General features: G+C 38.9%; 1 protein-coding gene across 2 annotated transcripts in view; it reads right to left on the bottom strand.

Annotated features, from left to right (window-relative positions):
- Positions 1-22106, bottom strand: part of Ppp1r1c (protein phosphatase 1 regulatory inhibitor subunit 1C) — a 90287-nt gene that overhangs the window by 66723 nt on the left and 1458 nt on the right. For both annotated transcript variants that reach the window (XM_050120248.1, XM_050120237.1), the window contains exon 2: positions 21246-21306. In XM_050120248.1, coding sequence (XP_049976205.1) covers positions 21246-21306 — 61 coding nt within the window. The remainder of the gene's footprint in view (positions 1-21245; positions 21307-22106) is intronic.

Genomic DNA, 22106 nt, shown 5'->3' on the forward strand with positions numbered 1-22106 from the left:
TGGTAGCACAGGCCTTTAATCCCAGTGCCTAGAAGGCAGAGACAAACGGATCTCTGAGAGTTCAAGGAGAGCCTGGTCTACAGAGTTATTCCAGGTCAAAGAGATACAGAGAATATAAAATAAAAGTAAAAATAAACGAAATAGGGGTTAAAATAAAGCGTACAAAGATGGAAAATACACAATCTTGATACTGTATACTATTATGCTCTCTTTGAATTGTTTGAATGCTGAGGAAGGAGCAACAGATGCTAAAAGATATTTGTTTATAAATGCTGCTGAACTAATCCAACGTAGAGATTTTGATGCCTTGACTTTGAAATTTGGATCTAAGGACATGATGCTTTTGAAAGGAGTTTCCTATTTTGTTTTCACAGAGGATGAGATCCTGTTCATTTCTTCTATTCTGATATGGTATGATGGACCACGCCCTCCTGAACGGTTGCTGTGAACTCCTTCAGAAAATTGCTTCGCTCAACTGCCAACTGAGATGAAACTAGCACACAGGTTATACCATGGAAGACCTAATTAACGATGCCCCCATTCAGCAGGAAGCAGTTTGGAGAGAAAAAACTGCGCCCATGTTCCCAAATATTGCTTATAAATATTCTTTTACATTTAAAGGGGGATATGATAAAGATATGAATAATTTGCATTAGTATAGATTTTGCTTTATTGATAGAGATTTAAGGTCAGTTTTGTTATATGTATATGTATTTCTGATCTTTATTAAGGTATTGTGATTGTGTAGTTCATTTAAAAATGTAATGTATATAGGTTGTTAATGGATAATCATTAATAATAGTCAAGTTTGTAGTCATGTTAGGTAGATTTTCTAGATATATAGATATATATTTCAGTTAGATCGGCATTCTTCATATCTTTCAAAGATTACAGAATAGGACATTTAATGTTTTAATAACTTAGGACTTTTCATGACAATGAGACACTCTGCTCCTGGCAGCACCAATCTACTTCAAGAGGAAGATGGGCATCGAAGAGGATCCTTATGGAGTTTGATAGCCATTTGGGCAAGAAACTGCTATTGCCTGGACTATTGCATAAACTGGACTCAGAGAACCCGCAGAGAGAGGACTGCTGAACTTGCCTAAAGGTGAGATGACCTTTTGGGGTTCCTGATTCATGAAAGAGTCTGCAAGACATTCTTCAGGACAAGCAGATAGTGACTGCCTTTGAAATTTCCTGCTTTGTGGAAATGTCTGCTGGAAACTATGGGCCTGTAGGCCAAAGATGGATGCCCCAACGGTACAGAGGAACTTTGGGTGACTGTCCAGGCAGCGAGATGTCTCTGTCATTTCTAGAGTTTGAGTTTCCTTATTTCTTATTTGCTTAGGTAATATTGTATCTTTCTGGACTGTTTGATGGAGTTAAGAATAGTTAGCTATAGTTATAGTTTTCCTTAGTTATGATATAGATTATTGTACTTTTTACTTGATAACTGTTTTGTTATATGTAATTTTGCTATGTTAAAGTTAAAGCCTTCCATTTTTTTTAAACAGAAAAAAGGGAAGTGATGTGGGAGTGTCATATATCAATCTGTTGATTTCATTGGTTAAGTAATAAACACACTGCTTGCCTCATAGGTTAAAGTATTGGTGGGAGGAGTAAACAGAATAGAATTCTGGGCGGAAGAGGAAGTGAGGTCAGACTCTGTTCTGCTCCCGGAGAGACCCAACAGCTCTGCTCTCTGGAGCAGAGACACCATGGACGGAGGCTAGAATCTTCCCGGTAAGCGCACCTTGGGGTGCTTACACGCATCATTAGAAATGGGCTAGTCCAGGTGCGAGAATTAGCCTGTAAGGGCTAGAGTTCATGGGCCAAGAAGTTCTTAAATGAATATAGTTTGTGTGTTGTTATTTCGGGCATGAGCTAGCCAAGCGGCCGGGGTGTTGGGGACGCAGCCCTGCCGCCCTTATTTCAACAGATACCCACATGGATTGGTGGCCTGCATGGACTGGTAAGGCTGTGCCCAGTGGAGCAGTAAGAACAGCAGAAAGTGGGTCCATGTGTGATACAGTGTTCAATGTGTCCTATAAACACTTCATGAGAGACAACTGATCACACCGTATAGAGGGTTGATCCTACCAAGGAATGGCTAGCACACAGAGGGATGAGACACAGATGTGCTTACATTTAAAAAGTAAAAAAGACTTATTTTCACTGTGTGTGTGCAGGTGTGTATGTGCCCATGTGTGTGCATGTGTGTATGTGTGTGTGTGTGTGTGTGTGTGTGTGTGTGTGTGTGTGTGCAATGTGAGTATAGAGCCCGGGGAAGCCAGGAGAGGTCATCCGATGTCCTGGACTAGAACTACCTGACCAGGGTGTGCTGGGAACCAAACCTGTATCCTCTCCAAGAGCAGTAGCAAGTGCTCTACCCACTGAGAACATCTCCCTAGCCCCACAAACCCAAAAGTCTACCTTCATGTTTAACTCACCAACACCCATTCTGGAATTGTGTGGTTGGGAAAATGTTTACTTTACCTTGTTACTATTTTTATTGTGTGTGGTTTATTTTATTCAGCACTGATGATCCAACCCAGAGCCTTGGACATATTAGGCAAACCTCCTTGCACGGAGCTCTGACCTCTAAGTTTTCTGGTTTACCATATGAGACAAAAGCAGGTAGAAATTAATATACAATTCAAGTATATTTTTAATTTGATAACATTATTCATTTATTTGTGAGCATTCATGTGTGTGTGTGGGTGGGTGGGTGTGAGTGTGTGTGTACAATAGCATGCCAAAGAACAAATGTAGTTAGATGTCAACTTGCAGGAATTAGGTCTTCTCCTTCTCCCACATGAGTCTCTGGGATTGAACTCGGTTTGTTGGGCCTGTTAGCAAATTTATTTACCCACTGAGCCATCTTTCAGGCACATTCAGTATAGATTTTTTTTATTAGACTATATGAAATTCACAGTGAATTGGGGGGAAAAGTTCCTCCGACGAAGAGATCCAATAATATGGAAAAAGTGGTTTAAACAATGGTTAGATGGTTAATAGACTTCCAAATACAAGTATCAGCTTCAACACATACGTATATATTCATATACAGTGATTACATAAATTATATTCATGTATCTGTTCCTAATGAGACTGTCTTATTCAGTTTGTTGATTTGTGGTTAAACTGACACTCAGTAAGTATACAAATTACTTGCTGCTGGAGATGCTGTTGACCCAAATGGAATGCCTGCCTTTAGTGGAAGTTATAAAACCTGTTGACGTCTCAGGAACTTGGCAAAGACTTCAAGGATGGCTCACATGCCTCAGGGATGGGTAAACTATTTGCTATCAGGTATTTGTGATGACGAAGAATTATTCCCCTTGGATCCTGGATGAAAGCAACATTAAAACATTAGCTCTGTAGCTGGGAACTAGGCTATGAATCATACAGACTTCATATTTTAGTGCCTCACTTATAAAGGCAACATGGAACTTGTCTAGCAGATATCTTGCCGCTGGTAGCTCGTTACTGGTGGATGAGGACAGATGACCCTGTAACTGGGAACACTGTCAGAAACAAGGACAAAGGAGGTGCATTGTGTGACTAAATGATACCTGTGGCTTACAACTGTGAGAGACAACCAAACAGTCCCCCTTTCAAACTTATATATAATTGTCTCAATAAGAATTCCAGCTCAAATGGCTTTTATATATATAAGATGAAGAGGAAAAACAAACTATTTTGCTAGATAATTATGATATATTCATGCTCACATCATTATTTATCACAAACTTATTTTAATGATCACATAAAAATGTATCTATACTGGTTTCAGAAAGAAAAACTATATTTCAAAGAAATTGTACCCATCAAAGGTGAGAAGATGTTTTGTATAGCTAGATAATAGCAGGCTTCAAATTAAATTCCAAATTTCCTGACTTTCTGTAGGCTGCTTATTGTTGTTTTAATGATACCCATGGATCCAAGGGGCTTATCCTGGCTCCTTCTGGTTTGGTAACAGCTTTCAGTGCCACACTGAGTTGGTCTTCAAAATGAGTATTTGATTAAGCTATTACATATTTTCTCATGTTTCAGTTATAATAACTCTTTACCTTTGTTACTCATTTGTGAAGTGGCATTAAGGGTATCCCATGCTTTCCTCTTTGGACATAGCTAAGAGACTAAGCTTCTTGGTCTGTGGAGTATGTCGAATGTTTCTACAATGATGTATGTGTAGGGTGGGGTTTCAACTTCTTTATATTTCAGTTGTGATGGCACAGGACTTCACACAGGTCTCAACACATCTGCCTTTTGAGAGGAAGTAGCTGCAAACCCAAGGCCATTGTTAATCAAAGAACAGCTCAACCAGAAATGATATCTGAACACTGTAAATAGAAGTTTCCAGTGGGTGGCTGTGACCTTGCTCCTCACTGTAATCACATTCAAAAATAACACTTACTTGTCAGCTCTGAGAAACCATGCCACCCCGTGTCATTATGTATTGACTAGTTACAGGTCTAGTTTGACTTTTTTTAATTTTAAAATAGCATGCTTTAAGTAGCCCTTGCTAGTCATAAACTTAACTATTCTCTGGCCTCAGACTCCTGCGTTCTGAGATTTCAGAGGGGTGCTGTCATGCCAGGTATCTTTTTTGGTTCTGTGTTTTTAAAGAAATCCATTCCCCTGACACTCCACATTGCTTACAATGACCTGATCAACTGTAAATGTACTTTGTGTATCTTTCATTGAATCATTTTGACCTAAGAAATTAAATACAACATTTTAAAGAGGTTTTAAAAGTTATAATGAAGATCAAAGTATACACCTATGATCTCTTACTATAAAAGCTAGATTTAAGATATCATAAAGATTTAGCTTAGTAAAATCATAAGCAGTAACATGTGTTAATCCAAACTCCCTTTGAGGATACTTCATCCCTCAAGCCATAAAATTCCCATTAAACAAACCAACAAGTTCAATAATTAGTCTGTCAGATTTTCATGATTGGGGGGTGGAGGAAAGAACATTTTCTTAATTCAAAATTGTCTAAAATTTCAGTCTTGTATTTATTACCAATATTCTTGGCTCTACTACTGTAAGGTCATATTGTTAGACAGTTCATCCATCTCTTTCCTCTTCAAATCTACCCTGTGAAGTAGATATCCTCAACTTTACTTTCTTTGGGAAACAACTGAGACTCAAGAGAGCTATAGTGACCTGCCCAATGTGACAGAGCTGGTCAGTGGCCATCGACCTTCGTTATCGTGGCCCTATAAGTTACATTTTGTGAGTGGGCCACATGCTATTACTAGGTACATAATTTCTCTAAGATTAAGGTAGGAGAGGCCAAGAACAAGAGAATGACAAAATAAATAGTATAAGATGAATACGCTAGAAAAAATAAAAATGGTGATATGGCTAACATACATGTTATGAAAAGTATATGTCTGTGGTGTGAAGGTTGATATTGACTGCAAACTTGGATGAGATACAGCAACTAGGAAGCAGGCTCCCGGGGAATACCTGTGAATGATTGTGAATGTTAACTGACGTGGGAAGACCCAGCATTCCTTGGGCTGGGGTCCCAGCAGCATAAAAAGTAGAAAGCTGGCTAAGAACCAGCAATCGCTGCTCTCAGCTGCCTGACTGAAGAGAGGGTGGGACCAGCTGTTCACACTCCTCTTAAATGCTTTCCCAGCCTGTACTCCCAAAACAGGAGCCAAAATCCACCCTCTCTCAAGCAGGTTTTGTTGGGTATTTTGTTGAAGTAGTGAGACAAATCGCTACTGCTAATGCATGAGTACAGTAAAGTCTCTATTATAAAACGCAACAGCATCCTTCTTCTGACTTAGAAATCTCCAAAACTACCAGAGCTCACACTTAAATACTTCGTATAAGCACAGGCAATTTAAGCTCACTTTGCTATGAGAGGCAGTGAGCTATCTGGCAATAAAGACACTTATTACATAAGGCTGGTACCCAAGTTCAGTCTTCAGAAGCCATGTAAAATGGATGCAGAGAACTGACTCCACAAGCTTGTCATGTGACCTTCATATGTGTGCTGAGGCATGCTCATCCCCACACAAATATCATAAACAAACACACACTAATAATAAACAAACAAATAAGTAATGAAGACACTCTAAAACTCATCAGAAAAAGGACTAAAAATAATTGCTTCCATTGGGGTTTGCAAATGATCAGCTGTATTGAACTGAGGTCGTGCAATTAGGTCTAACCATCCCCAGAGCTTTCATCAATACATCAGCTGTGCAAGACAGAATAACACCCCAAACCCCAGAAAGTCAGCAGCCCGTCAGTGACTCAGACATGAGCAGACAGGAGTAGCTAATCTTACTTGCTTGGCTAGTGATATATTCCTGATTACAGTTCTCTTAATGATTAAGAGGTCTAATTGTTTCAGGTAATTATATTGAGCCTCTAATAGATACATTGCCAACATTATCTATTTCATAATTACTAAGCAAACATCCCTTTTAAAAATAAGTATGTTGAGCTTACTCTTAAAAGGATCTAGTAAATTGGGTTTTAATGCCTTTAATACCTGTGACTCTATTATTGAGGCATTACTGCTAGGAATGTTATTACTATTTTACAGGAAATTAAAGTAAGAACTATCTTATCCTCAACGGCTAGAGTATTGTGTTGTTTCTGACTCTACCATCCCACCCATTCCTCCCCAGACACTCAAGGTCTACAACATTAACTCAATCTTATTGTCACTCCCCTCTTTCCATCCAATAAATAATCAATTAGACCAATGTTCCAACTATGCAGACTTTCTCATTTCTATCTAGTGTGTGTGTGTGTGTGTGTGTGTGTGAGAGAGAGAGAGAGAGAGAGAGAGAGAGAGAGAGAGAGAGAGAGAAACAGAGACAGAGAAACAGAGACAGAGAAATGGGGGGGGAGGTGGGGTAACCGCGTTCATATGTAGGTACATCCAGCCAATGGAGCCCAAATGTCTATGCCAGAAATGTCTAGGCCAGATGTCTTCCTCATTCACCCTTCATTTTAACTTTTGAGACAGATTCTCTCATCAAACCTGGAGCTCATTGACTCAACAAGGTTGGCTGTCCAATGAACTACAAGGACCTTCATGTTTCTGCCTCCTGCCACTGCACCCCTAGCCTAGCCAGTTGGGATAACAGATGCATGCCCCTCGACCTGGCATTTGCATGGAGGAGATTTAAACTTAGGTAATCATGCTTGCATAATAAGCATGTTGTCAGTTGAACTATCTTTTAAATTCTTTATCTACATCTACAGAAATATTTTTAGAATAAAGTTTCATCATTTTGTTTTCCTTCATCAAATATTCACCAAACTCATTAATAAATCAAAGCCAGTGCCTACCTCAAACATGGGGAATGTTGTTCATTATTACATAGTAATTATTGTCGATAGAACAGATGTTTAGTACTGTCTGTAGAATTTAGGTTTAGAAAATCGCTTGTATTATGTTTTGTTTTATTGTCAGCTTCTTAGAGAAACGATTTGGAGTAGGCAACCATACTGTATTTTTTTCCAGATTACTGCATGTCACGGTCTGAATTAATTTGTCTAAGGAAGTAGTTTTCTTATAAAGAATTCAACTACTGTTTTTCAGCTTTCTCATGATGCAAAAATACTGAGCTATAGTTCTAAGGACAACGAAGAAATTTCAGACTCTTGCTGCCATGCAGAAAACGATTCAAATTAAATCTGAAACAATTTTCTTGATAGAAAGCAGGTTGTACTATGTATGGGAAAAGAATTACAGGAAGAATGTCAAACTAATTTAGGATCAAGAAAACGGAACAGATGCCCACAATGAAGTCATTACCATGCCCTATAACAGCAGTATGCCTGCATTGATAGGCATGAGAATAATTGCACAGCTATCAGGAATATGTGGGGCATAATCTTATCAGACTCATTCAAAGAGTTACACAACAGCTGGAATTCTATTAAAGGAAGCTATGTATTTGTGTGTTTGCCAACAATTCATGAATCCAGAATTAGTTCCTTCTGCAGTTTTTGTGCACTAAAGGGTGAACCAAAAAGACTCATTGTGAGATCCACTCTAAAATAATTTCTCACACAACCATTAAGATATATTTCCATAAGAATCTTACCGAAAGCCAATCAAACGGACTACTTGGCAAACCTGTGGAATTGTAAACGCTTTTGGTTTGAAACAGATGTGTTGGGTTTTCAGTATTAACTTCCAAGTTGTTACCAATGTTCTGATAAGTTATGGGGATGGGCTGGAATAGTTCAGAAGAATTACTGGATTAAATGTTTATTTTATAATTCAAGTTTCATGAATAGTTCCTGTGTGCCTCATCATAACTAATTAAAAGCTGGAATGGGTAACTGATGGGACATAAAATAGAGCTGTGGCAGCTGAATTATGAAAGTAGTCACCACAGTCAATCAGCGATTATGGAGTTATGTCTTCCAGAGCTTCACAAAACCGTAGCAGAGAAGGAAGAACCAGCCTGGGATCTGCAGGTGTCAAACTTTCTAGCCGCTGTGGTCCACACAGCTTTCTAGAGAAAGGGGGTTTGCTCGGAGTCTTAAGGCAAGCACAATAGAGTGGGAAAAGAAGGTGACTTTAATATAAGCACAGTTACTACTATTCCGCCTACACAAAATCCAAAGGAAAAATCATTGCCTTCCTGTTTATAATGTTTAAGCCAATACAATGATTTTCTTAAATGTCTTTAGATATGTAGGTTCCAAACAGATGAGTAACTATCAAGATTCCACTATAAGAAGGGACAATGAACACAATTTAATTTTTTGTTTATCTGACTGTGGGGGGTTTATCATATAGTGAAATTTCCACTGTTAATAATCTTTAAGACCTTATTTTATTAATAGTCACAAAGAAAAGGTATAAAAATCCTGCTTCAAAATAAATTCCCATTGAAATAAGTAAGTAGAGTCTTGAAACACAATATGAATGAATTTCCTGCAGCCAAGATACAATGGGGAATTTACTACTAGTGATTGCAGGAGGATAACAAAGTAACAAGAGTCTTTGGCTGCTGCATATTTATGTAAGGGAAAATGCTGTGGTAGGAGCTATGACCTTGACAGGAGGTCTCTGTTTACTCTTCAGATGTGCTAACTTTCCAGCTCTCCAGCCTTCAATAGCTCACCCTGGCACTGTCGTCTCTTCAGTGGAGCCAGGGCCCTTAGAGCTGTTGAGGGGAAGGATTACAAGACAAGAAGCTTTGCAAGCCCTAAAACCGACAGCAAGAGACATCCCTAGGAGACCTTTTAAATCCACCTTTGAACGTAGGCATTTTTCTTTGTAAACTATCTTGCTTGTATCTTGTCCTTTATGTCCTAAATGTACTTCAAACTATAGTCTTCATGCGCTCCTTATTCCTCAGCTGTCTCTATATAGAGTGCAGCTGGCATTCACTTTGAATCAATGGCTTCGACTGTGGACCCAGACTGAAAGTATTTCTAGCCAGCTCTAGGCTCCAGGGCCTTTTCTGGGCTGAGTGAAACAGGAACTCGGGGATCGTTACCAAGTGAAATTACCTGTGGTAGAGTCTGAGATGAGCCACTTTAGCCCCGCCATTTGTGCGGTTCTCCTTCACTGAAATGTGATGGTCAAAGGGTCGCTGGCGTTATTTCTTGAAAACCCTTAATCACCAAGGGCAAGTGGGTAATGGTTAGAGTCGATAATGGAGAAAGAACAGATCGTCTCAGTGTGCATTAGGAAGCACAGCCAGCCCCAGCCTGTCCCTCCCGGACCTGACGTCGGTGTGCATACTGAAATTTATTTTCAGTAGCAATTGCTATGTGGAAAATGATCAGACTTCTTATATTCTTCCAATACCCAAAATGGAAAAGAAAATAAAGTAGAATATTAAGCATAATTTAACATATTTATTTTTTCCTCTTTTTTGTTTTTTTTTTCTTTAAAATGTCTCAGCTTTAACATAATTGTCAACAATTTATGTAACAAAGATTCTATAGACTAGGGAAGAAATGACTGACTCATTTAATAGTCAAAATTAGGACGACGTGCAGGTGCTGATGGAATGCATCAGCTTCTCATGAGCAGTTCCTGTGTGCCTTATCATAGCTAATTAAAAGTCAGGACGGTAATTGATGGGACATAAATTAGAGCTTGTGGCAGCTGAATTATGAATGTAGTCGCCACAGTCAATCACCGATTATGTAATTATGTCTTCCAGAGCCCCACGGAGCAGAAGGAAGGAGCCGAGGAACCGTAGAGTTACTTTGAAGCTTCTCATTGATTCCAGCTTTGAAGCCAGAGTCATGACTACCGTTGTGTGTGCGTCAAGGAAGTGAAAGACTGAGGATCACTTTTAGAAGGCCTGAACTTTCTATATATTGTTGTAATTATGTTCACCAATCAAGAAAATGGAAATGTGAGAAGCACAAAAATGAGATACCTAATTCTAAAATAGTACTGATACACAAAGAACACGACTTATTTTTAAATTCTCTCTTTACATTTTTCCGTCACTGTGTATGTGTTAAATGTGGGGTTTTGGAGTATGCATGTGTGGTGCATGTTTATGCTGGCACAGTAGCCTCGGCATGATGTGCACAGGCCAAAAGATGTCAGATGTCCTACCTGCCATGCATACTCTGATTTGTTCCCTTGGTTTGGGGACACAGTCCTGAAATCTCAGCACTTGTGACCTGACCCTGGAGTTAGGCTAGCAACCAGCAAGCCCCAAGGATCCTTCTATCCCCAGCTCTCACAGTGCTGGGGTTGTAGAAGCATGCAAACCTACACCTGGTTTTGCATGGGGATGCTGAGGATTCATTGAGTAAATAGTTGGTAGCATGAGTAACTGAGTTTGGATCCCCAGAACCCCACATAAAACCATGATTCTTGGAGGGTAGGAGGTAGAGACAGGAACCTCCCTTGGGCTCAGTGGCCCATCTAATAAATGAGTGAACTTCAACTCTTGAGACCCTGACTCAAACAATATGGTGGAAAATGAATGACAAAAACACCTATATTACTGAGGGTAATTATTTTAAAACTGGGTTTCATTTTAACTGTCTGAATTCTTCTCTTTTGTATAGTCAATACATACATACATACACACACACATATGTATACAGAGATATAGTCTTCTCGTTTATTTTTGAGACTTTATTTTAATTACAGCATTTCTCTCTTCTCTTTCCTTTCTCCAAGCCCTCATATATGCAAGCAAGGCAATACACATTCATATGTGGAGAATAAGATTCTGAAAACTACTTCCCATAGTGATAAGAAATTGCTATCAGAGAATAAAGAAAATAGAAATTGCTAATTTCCTGTTTTATCTCCAACTGTAATTTCTTTTAGTATTATTCCTAAGTCTATTGTAATCATATTAAATCATATTTTCAATACATTGCCCTTGGAGGATTTGGACAATTTCATTTCAAGATAGCATTGTTCATCCCTCATTGTTCCTGATTCAACTTATTGTGAATAATATAAAGTCTCATACAGCTATGTAAATGATATGGAGAAAGCTTTCAGATATAGATATAGCATTCTAGAGTATGCTAGATCCCCTGAATGTTAGGGAAGATCTGGAGGGACAATGGCATAGATGGGAGGAATCGGTGAAGTCATCACACTTTGGACACAAGCTTTGGGACTGGCTTTCACTGGTCACTTCCTGAGCCCTTGCAGAATTCTTCTCCAAGATCTCAAAAGAACGTGTGTTGCTAGACTATTTGTGTCCCAGGAGCTATAGCAGCAACTTTAGTACGAGATTGACTATAAAGGAAGGCAACTTCTAGTGACTCTAACATTTGTTTTTGTTTCAGTTCCCTTGTAGGTTGGTCTAATTTAAAAGACTTGAAAGGATCTTACATTCTTGAGGTAAACTACAGTTCTAATCTCAACCTAAAATAAAGTAAAAAATAAAATTCTTCAGTTTTAGCTCCTGGTATTTTCTGCTGCTAAACTGTGGCTGGAGTTTCTTCATTCGCCTATCTAAAATTCCTATGTAGAAACAGATGAAAAGTTAGAAAAATCTCAAGCCTTGAGGCTTGTTTCTGAGCAATCTCCTCACAAAGATGTTGAAAGTCATACTTTTCAATAAACTTCCCAGCTTGGCTAGATGCCAACCTCATGTCAACCCCCCAGACCCTGTCACCATCATAGGTCCACTGGTTCTATAATTTGGTGAACGTGACCATCAACTCGAAGCAATTTAAATGATCTGTTAGCAATTTACATCTTAAGTCTTCCAACCAAAAAAAGCCCAGGACCAGGTTTCAGCTCAGAATTGTATAAGATTTTCAAAGAAGAACTAATACCAATACTCCTCGAAATTGTTCCACAAGATTGAAACAGAAGGAACTCTTTTTATGAGGCTACAATTACCCTAATACCCAAACCACATAAAGACATTACTAAGAAAGAGAATTACAGACCAATCTCATTCATGAACATTGATGCAAAAATACTAAAGAAAGGACGTCAGGGCAGCGTGCCGAGCGCCGCGTGGGAACCTGGCGAAGACGGCATTGGGCGCCGTGGTTCAGGGACCTTTACTTTGAAACTCAGAGGTTCCCTTCTAGCCCAGATGACTTTTTACGAATGCCTGTTAATAAAAATCAGGTGGAGTGAAAAAAAAAACTAAATAAAATACTGGCAAATTGAATCCAAGAACACATCAGAACCATCATCCACCATGATCAAGTCGGTTTCATTCCAGAGAGTCAGGGATAGTTCAACATACAAAAATCTGTCAACATAAACTTGAACCTGAATGTGAACTTTTAAGTATACTGGAACCTGACAATGGTGTCATTCATGCATATAACTAGACAAACACAAAAATGGCTGTCTATTTATTTAATTGACTCACGCCAGCATTTCTTTAAATGACCATCTGCAATACTTAGTGAAGTACAATGGTATTGAAGGAAGTTAATGGTATTGAAGCTTCCTTCTCAGAAAGATGAGTAGGTTCCTTGTAGTAGCCCAGCAAGCTAGCTTCCATCGGAGATTCATACTCTGTTTCAGCCTTTGCTCATTTGCATCATCAAAGTAATGGTTACTATGAGTTGAGCGCCTCTTCTGAGAACCATAGACTATCTGCAACTTAAAAACCCAGTCCTAAGAAGTTCCGCTGGTAGACATTCCTGTACCAAGGTGAAATATATTGCAGTTTTTGCATGCATGCATTCTTTGGCCCTGTACTGCCTCCTTCACTATCAAAATGCGTAATGTCAAATTGTGATAACGTCTCATGCAAGTTTCCCCATGAGCATACGATGGGGGACATGTCTATTTTTCCACCTAGAGAGTAATGTGTTCTCTAAAATGTGGAAATGGTTTGTAACAAATTTGAGGATTTTCAGAGGGCGTGCAAATTTACTAGCTTATCAGCATTTAACATCTACTCTATAAGTGATTTAGAATGAACAATAAGGTTTAGTTTCAGCCTCATCTTTAAACATTTAAAATAAGAAGACTAAATGAAATCAAACATATGCTTACCAGAAAAATGGATATAACATATAAATGCTTCTATTCCATAGCCAGAATTTATTTTATCACAGTTTCAGCAATTTTGACTTTTATTCTTGTAACGATTTTTTCCACCCAAACACACTTGCCTCTGTTATCTAGACTACATGTCCTTGGAGGATTTGGGACCAGAGACTGACTGATGAATATTTACTGAATTCAGTATATAGTATAAGTCCATAAAAGCTTCCATAGTGGGTGGTAGGAAGGTGTTAAAATAATATGACAAATAATAGACCCAATTGGACGGGTGAACTTTTGAAATGTAAGTGAGTCTTTTCCTGCAGTTTAAATAAAAGAAACTGGTGGAAATGATGGAGAATTATTTATACAATTGAGTCAGTCAGGCTGGAGAAATGGATCAGGGGTTAAGAGCACTGAGCGCTTTTCTAGAGGATCTGGGTTCAGTTCTGAACATCCACATGACAGCTCACAACAGTCTGCAATTCCAAGATCTGACATCATCACACAGACATACATGCAAGGAAAACACCCATCATATAAAATAAAAATAGAGTAATAAAAAGAATATATTAAAGAAGATGGAGTTTGGTATACTCTTTGGCTACATCATGAGTTTGAGGACAGCCTGGGCTATTTGTGATCCAGTCTCAAAAGGAAAGGAATGAGTCGGTCTAGACTAATTCTTTAAAAGTTGGCTTAGAGGAATCACTTTAAGGAATCAAAGAAAAAATGCTGCCACACTATAGGCAGTGGATGATATGTGAAAGGAAGTCGGAACAAATGGAATTGAATTACAACAAGCCAGCAGGGGATTTCTGAGATGTCTCTAAAGAGCTTTTTATAATTAACACTTGATTCCCTTTCTTCGTTCTATTAAAGTACATAGTTCGTTTAGGGTCAAACAAAAATTTGCTAGAAATATGATTATTGCTTCTAACCATTTTGATATTGTTATAGACAACAGTAGACAGCTTGTTTAAAAAACAGTTCTTAAGAACTCAAATTCTATTCTGTGAGACTTGTATTTGCCAACAAAGACACAAAGGCAGTACTGCAACATGGCGTATCTAACACTTCTACAGCTGTGTACATGTCTGGTAGAATTTGAGGCACTGGACTTTTCTCCCACAGGAGACACTATGGCTGCCTAAAAGAACTCACAAGAGCAGTTATTCTTTACTAACGACCACGAAAACTCAAGCTTCCTCAGCAGTGACCGGTGAAGGGGCACTGGAAATCTGGCAAAGCTGAAACCCAAGCCAGGTCTACTCCAAGGTCAGGCATCTCTGTGACATGTAGTCTCTTTTACAGGTGTTTTCATCTGCTTCAAGCCGCAAGCAGAAAAACAGACACCAGAACAGAGATATCAATCCAGCCAATAGTCATCCTATCATATTTCACTAATTATATTTTAAACTCCCTGTAAAAGACAAATGTGTGTGCTATTCAAAATCAGTGAAAACCAGCATTCTGTCAAAATAAAGTTGAAATATTTCTTTTTATTACGTATAACTTCATTTTATTTTTGTTTGAGTATTATATTCATCTGAACACTTACACTGTAATACACCCTGGCATTACTAGGAGTCAGAATTTGCTTTGACTCAGCCTTTCCATTTGAGTGCACAATTTGGCTCTGCAGGCTGAATAGTGACGAAAATGGAAGTCAATCAACTGCATGCTGGATGATCCTTAAATCAACTTACATCATTTGTCTTTAAATCTTTCCACATGGTGTGACACCCAGTAGTGCATAAAAATAAATGCTGAAGAAAAAAAACACATGGACTTTTCTGACATTTCCTTAGGAATTAGCATCAGATAACTCTTGAGCGGTCTTCAAACATCAGATTTGGGCTCTTCACTGGAGTCAATAGTGATACAGCAAAGTAATTTCTGAGCAATCAGTGGAAATTGTGGATCAGGATAAAATCGCATTGCTGAAGAAGGTAAGAAAATTTAGAATGAAAGCTACCATGTATGCTTTGGAGATAACTGTGTTTGAACACAGTCGGTGTGAGGTCCTTGGAGATGAATGTCACCTCTGAATCTGGTATTAGATCTTACTCAGATAGCTAAGTTCCTAGGAAAACCCTCATTGCCTCACTGGGGCGCCCAGTCAAGGTGTTGTCTTTTGACTACACTGTCATTCATTTCAATACAACAGCAGGATTGCCATGGAAAGGTTCATTCATGTGACTCGTAATACAGAATATAACGACATACTTTCAGTTGATGCTGCGAAGCTTTCCGTTCATTCTGAACACGGAGGCTCATGACAAATCATCCCAAATTCCTAGGAGTCCTTTGTGTTTGGATGACAGCGTGTTTTCTAGCTAAGGATTTTATGTATGGAGCTTTTCAGAGTCTCATTACAGAAACAACCTAAATGCCCCTCGACTGAAGAATGGATAAGGAAAATATGGTACATTTACCCAGTGGAGTACTACACAGCAGAAAAAAATAACGACATCTTGAATTTCGCAGGCAAATGGATGGAGCTAGAAAACATCATTTTGAGTGAAGTAACCCAGACCCAGAAAGACAATTATCATATTACTCACTCATAAGTGGTTCTTAAACATAAAGCAAAGAAAAACTAGCCTACAATTCACAATCCCAGAGAACCTAGACAACAATGAGGACACAAAGAGCAACTTACATAGATCTAATCTACGTGGGAAGTAGAAAAAGACAAGATCTGAGTAAATTGGGATCATGGGGACCATGGGAGAGGGTTGAAAGGGAGGGGAGAGGCAGGGAGGGGAGCAGAGGAAAAGGTAGAGCTCAATAAAAATCAGTAATAATAATAATAAAAATCTCATTACGTAACTTAGTTTCAGAGCCATAAACCGTGTGTTCTGTTTGCAAGTCACCTTCCATGGTATAGAGAGTGCCACTGGCTTTTTCTGCAGCTTGCGGATCTCTCAACTCACCCTCAAGATTGAAAGGAGCTGACGTGATTGTGAATACGGCAGCTCAAGAGTTTCATATTAACTAATGTTTAGGACCCCAAGGCAGATGGTGATATCTTTTCATGTTAACTCCTATTTCTAAAATTACTTGGGGGGGGGGTGTGAAACAGTTAAGAGAAAGCCAACTTCCCTCAAATTTGACTTGGTAGTAAATTCAATAAATACTTTTCCAAATCATCTTACGCTGTACTTCCAGTCAGGGTTTTAGATGTAGAATAAGCTTTTGGAGTCTTGGGTCCTTAGCTAAACCTGCACTTAGCTTCAGACTGCTTACAGTTCAATCATGTTTAATAGGCCCCAGGCCCATTAAATATAATTGTAACCATCAGCCTGTGCTTAACAGTAAGTGGAAAAGAATGGATGCCACAGACCTTAATATTCACAAAGCCTGGTCTAACTGGCTTTTTACTGGAAGACCATGTCCAGCTCTGGGCTCAAAATGTGGAGATTGAGGAGAATTTGGAAAGAGTTCACTAAAGCCCTTAGTGGTTCAGGGAAATGGATTTTGGATGTAGAAAATAACAATAAGGAATAGTTTTATATATTTAAATAGGTGAAAGCAACTTGTATTGAAAAGAATAAGTGAAGATTTATTGTCAGTGAGAGAAATTACATCCAACTTTGGCATAGGAAACTATTTTTTTTTAACCTCGAAAATTATTAGGCTTGAATCTGAAATCCAGATATAATTGTGTAGTTTTCTCTGAGGTGCATAAAGTGGAGCCCGTCTCGGGGAGCTGAGATGATTTATGTCCTTCTGTAATGGGAGGTGAAGCTAGAGGCATTTTCTCGGTTTCTCTTTTCCTCACTCTCAAATTCTAATTCTGTGTATTAATCAGTTTTCTGTTGCTGTGAGGAGAGATTCATTTTCATCCAGAGCTTTAACATGATTGCCCCGCCTTCTTGTTTTGAGCCTCTGTTGCCGTAAGACATCATAGTAAGGACTTGTCATTGTCCCTTACCCTGCTTCCGTCCAGGAGACCCCACTTTCAAAATATTCCACCATATCTCAGCGGCGCCACAGGCTAATGGTCAAGATTTGAGTATGTTAGGCCATTTAGGGACATTTAACATCCAAATCATAACATTCCCATAGCCAAAAATTTACACAGTCTTATGTCTGTTTAAAGGCAAGAAATGTTCAAGAAAAATCCACATATGAGATGGAATCAACTTAAAAAAAGCCAGCTGTCAATCATTGCCGCTTTACGATGCTTTGTGTGTGGATCCAGATAAGGCTATAAGGACCGTACCAGCTGACCGCAGATTACAGAAGAGTAAATGCTAACTGCTTTTGCTGTAAGAACAGATAGTGAGACCCTAAGATACAACTTCAGAGAGTCTGCTGAGCTTGAACAGAAGAGGAACAGAAACTATAGAAAGAGAAGCACTTTTTTCCAAACGGAGTTTCTGGCCTGAGACGACAGGGAAAGGCAACATTTGTCCTTGATGATTCCCTAAGCCCAGATCTTACGCTTCTGGTATCTTGTTACTACCTCCTGACTGGTCAGATATTTCTGGAAGCAAGCACTTTGGATTTTTCCTTTTCTACAATAAAGACACATTTACTATGAGCCTGTCTTATTCCTGAGATTTTGAGTTATTTGCTGATCAATGTCAAAGGGTAATATAGCCTTAATAGCTGTGTGCCTATTTCATGGAGTTTCTACTGGGGGCAAGTCTAGCTTATTTGTTAGGGAAGAACGGAAGGTATAGTGTGCTGCCCTGGCGGTTAGAACATCACATGCAAAGCAGGGAGCAAAGGCAACAACTGGGCCGACACCCAGTTAAAATATCATACTCTCTACTCCTCCGTTCTGATGAAGGTTGGTATGAAAAACAAACATGTATGCAGAAATCTAAAATTAAGCTATTTTTTAAATACTCTTTCATAAGTTACTAATTGTGCTAATACCTAAATGGTAAATAATAATAGCAAGAGAAAACTTTGCCTTTTATTTAATCCCGGTTGCAAGTCAATAACGTCACATTGTTAAAAGTTTTGTTCTGGTCTTAAAGGCAACTTTTTCTTACTATAACCCAGGCTGGCCAGGTACACCTTACATAGCTAAAGATAGCAGTGACTTGAGGCAATCCTATCTCAGCCACTTAAGTGCTAGGATTTCCACACCCAGATAAGATAGCTATAGATAATAAAGAATTTAACTTTCTTTGCTTTATTTATTTACCATAAGGAAACCTTTTAAGAGATTTGAATCTTAAGCAGTACTAATGGTATATGATCTATGACTCTCCAAAGATTTCCTGGGCTGCTTCAGTAAATTGAGAATGGTTAAGTCCCTCCCCCGATCCCCGTATTTAAAGTTGCACCATTTCTTGTTTGCTAAAGATCACTGCGCTTGAGGGCCAGAGAAGCTGCTGCTTTGCAAAGGTAGAAGCTCTTAGGAAATGCTTTGCAAGCAGCCAGATATGTGTAACTAAGAACTGTTGCCTAAGACAGAAATTCTCAGGGAAGATGTGAGCAGTAAACTTGTGTGCTTGTTGTAATGAATCTTAAGTATGGCATACAAACTATGAGTTCTAGAATAGATCAGTTAACAGTGATCCTTAATATTTGTTTTGCAGTTTTTAATGTACATCCATGTAAAGTCATCTGGCCATTAAAAGAGCTTGTGGAGTAGAAGAAATGGGCATTATCATATCTGTCTGATACATGATAAAATAAAGCTTGGAGATGTCCTTACCCAATTTTATAAAACTAATAAAGACCAGTAGTCAAGTTTGCTTACATTTCATCATCTGTCTGGGGAATCTTACTTCAAGTTCTTTCCTCAGTACGTACAGATATTGGATTAAATCAATTCTACTAGGAAGTCTTAGATCTAAGGCTTTTGCTGCAGAATCTATCACCCACTCCAAACATGGTTCACATACACGCTGATGCCAGTACTACCCACAGCCAGGCTTTCCACAAAGAAGGATGAAGATACAGGTAGATAATGTCTCCAAGATGAGACAGCTCCGTGTTAGTATCTGCTCACAGCTAGTGTCTCTCCATTGGCACTCACAACCACAAAGAGGGCAAGGTCAACAAGGGAGATAGGGAATTGCTGGTTGGAACGTCTCCTAAGAGCAAGCTTACTGGGTCAGAACAAAGTCCTCCCCTGAGCTAACAAATACCGTTCTTCACCTGCTGAAGTAAGCACTTCAGACTAAGTCACATAAATGCTGGCCTTGCCCTCTTGTAAGAACTGAACGAAGTCTGTTCTGTGCAAGGGAAAACCAATGCTCATGGCAAATGTCAGGCTATAGGGAAACCGTGAGCACTGGGGTCAGAACTGCCTGAGTTTGTCTTTGAGGCTCGCCATTCCTAGTGGAACAATGTTACAAAAGCAACTTCACCTCTCTCACATCTCCTATTATGTAAAATGCTTCCTAGCTAGCGTTCAAGACTTATCAGTTGCTGTGCGGGGTTTTAAATGAGAGCTACAAAGGCCAGTAGCATGACCTTACTATGTATAGATGGTAAGAACAGCTAAAGAACTCCGATAGCTAATCTCTAGTGGTTCGAAGGATACCTACAAGCCAAGCTGGACATTATTCTATTAGGAGGCAAATCCCGGGGTATTATGGAAATGTTCTCTATTATGAATAAGGTATGGATTAAAAATTGCTGTAATATCACTTAAACATTGAAAAGATTTAGTCATCGAATTTACATGTAAATTTGTAAGCTATAAACATGCCCATACACATCATTTGAACCTCTTATCCACTTACATGTAAGTTACCACTCACTAACTGAGGTGATTTTAAGATGCCATGCATTCGGTGGCTAAGGACCAAACTAATAACGCTTTGTTCTCAGCGGAAACAACTTACTTGTTTCCATTGATCTGCTAATTTCCCTGTATGTAGGCATAATAATAAATATTCTAGGAGAATTTTTCTTTGCTTTTGTGTGTTTCTCTAATTAGGAAGATTCCAGAAAAGTCAAGGACTATTTTATTGTGCCATTCCTAGAGCAAATCATTCAGGATTTATGAACAGACATACTTTCCAATATTCAAACTTACTTAGGCCTCCCTTGTTTATAGCAACAATCAAACAAACGAACAAGCGAACAACCGCAACAACAACAACAAAAACCAATGTGATCTGCTGGGTTACAAATTAATGACCTTTCCCGGTCTGATTATATTTCCAGGGGCTGCCAATAAATATAAGAGGAAAGTCACTCCGCACAGTAAGTGAACTTTCTGTTTGTGTATCGCAGATCATAGCCCTTTATCAAAACTAATAATGCAGTTTTACTTTTTACAGGAAATGGAAACTAAAACCTCTACAAATGGATGCAAGCATCCAGAATGGCTCTCAAATGGGCAGTGCTGAAACCTGATCCGGCTGCTTGTCAATTGCATCATTCAGAGATGACATCAGCAGCAAGGCTGCAGCCAATGCTGGCACGTCACCCTTCCCGTACCACAAATAAAATCACACTCTGCAAAAATATAATCACCTCCAAGGCTGCAACTTGAACCTTGAAACCTAATTAAGCAACTTTTTATCAGCTCTATTGATAAGACCTGGATCAGGTTCCATATAAACTCGCAGCGACCAATGCTGATAAAACATGTTGTTACCAGTGTATCATTCTAGAAGAAAGGTAGGCTGATGATGGAGACAGTACTTACATTATTTATTTCTGATTTTGTTTATGATCCCTTTTATCTAACTGCAACCCTAAGCTGGAACTTATCACCAGGGCCATGCCCTTTGGTCCTCCTTAGACCGTCCTGTTCCATCTCATCAATAGTAAAGATATGGCGCCTCTTTACCTGGGGGATTATGTTCATTGAGTATCACAAGGGATGCTGGTGTGGGTCTTCTTTTCCTGATCTGTGGACAACAAAGGCACAGCTGATATCAATGTGAGAATCAGACCCTCCTCTTCATTGACTCTACAGCATGCAAGCCTACCTGCCCTCCTCTTTTCCCAGCACACGTGAAGGAACTTCTAGAAAGAACACAGCATACACTCACTATATATTTTAGAGCATAGTAAGCAAGCTAGAACTGCCAGATATTACTAACACCTTTTTTGACCAAGAAGTTACATTTTCAAAGGAAAAAATAATAATAATAGTTGTATATCATAAAACTATGCAACTGAGGTTAATATATTGTAAAGTACAGAGGTGACTTACTATTTAAGTGACTGGTAAAGCTCCATGACAAGGGCAATGACATCATGATCCCTTGCTCTTATCTAAATGAGGCAAAAGAAACTCAGAAGCCTCAAATTTCTCTTACGTGCTATAATTAAATTGACAATGTAAGTTTTAGATTTCAATTTGTCTGATTAACTTTCTACTTTCTAACTTAATATCTAGATCAAGTTGGCAGGTCAACCAAAAATAAGAATCTCATAAGAATGTGTGTTTAAATTCCTTTAGGCAGTGCTAATTGGAATCAGTGGGTTAGAAAGAATAAAAGGGAGAGAATACGAAAGCGAGAGGGCGTGTGAGTGGGTGTTAAAGAAACGGGAGGGGAGAGCTGAGGTAGATATGGCTAAGATATACCATATATTGTGAGATATTGTAGATAAATAAGTAAAAGTTACTAAAAAAGTAACTCAATTGAAACTAAGAGCAGGCGGATTTACCAGCTTGTCATAGGAATCACAGGAACAGAGTCTG

The sequence above is a fragment of the Alexandromys fortis genome, unplaced genomic scaffold (assembly GCF_014885135.2).
Source record: "Alexandromys fortis isolate MF-2015 unplaced genomic scaffold, M_Fortis_MF-2015_v1.1 scaffold_8_1_9099942, whole genome shotgun sequence".
Taxonomy (NCBI): domain Eukaryota; kingdom Metazoa; phylum Chordata; class Mammalia; order Rodentia; family Cricetidae; genus Alexandromys; species Alexandromys fortis.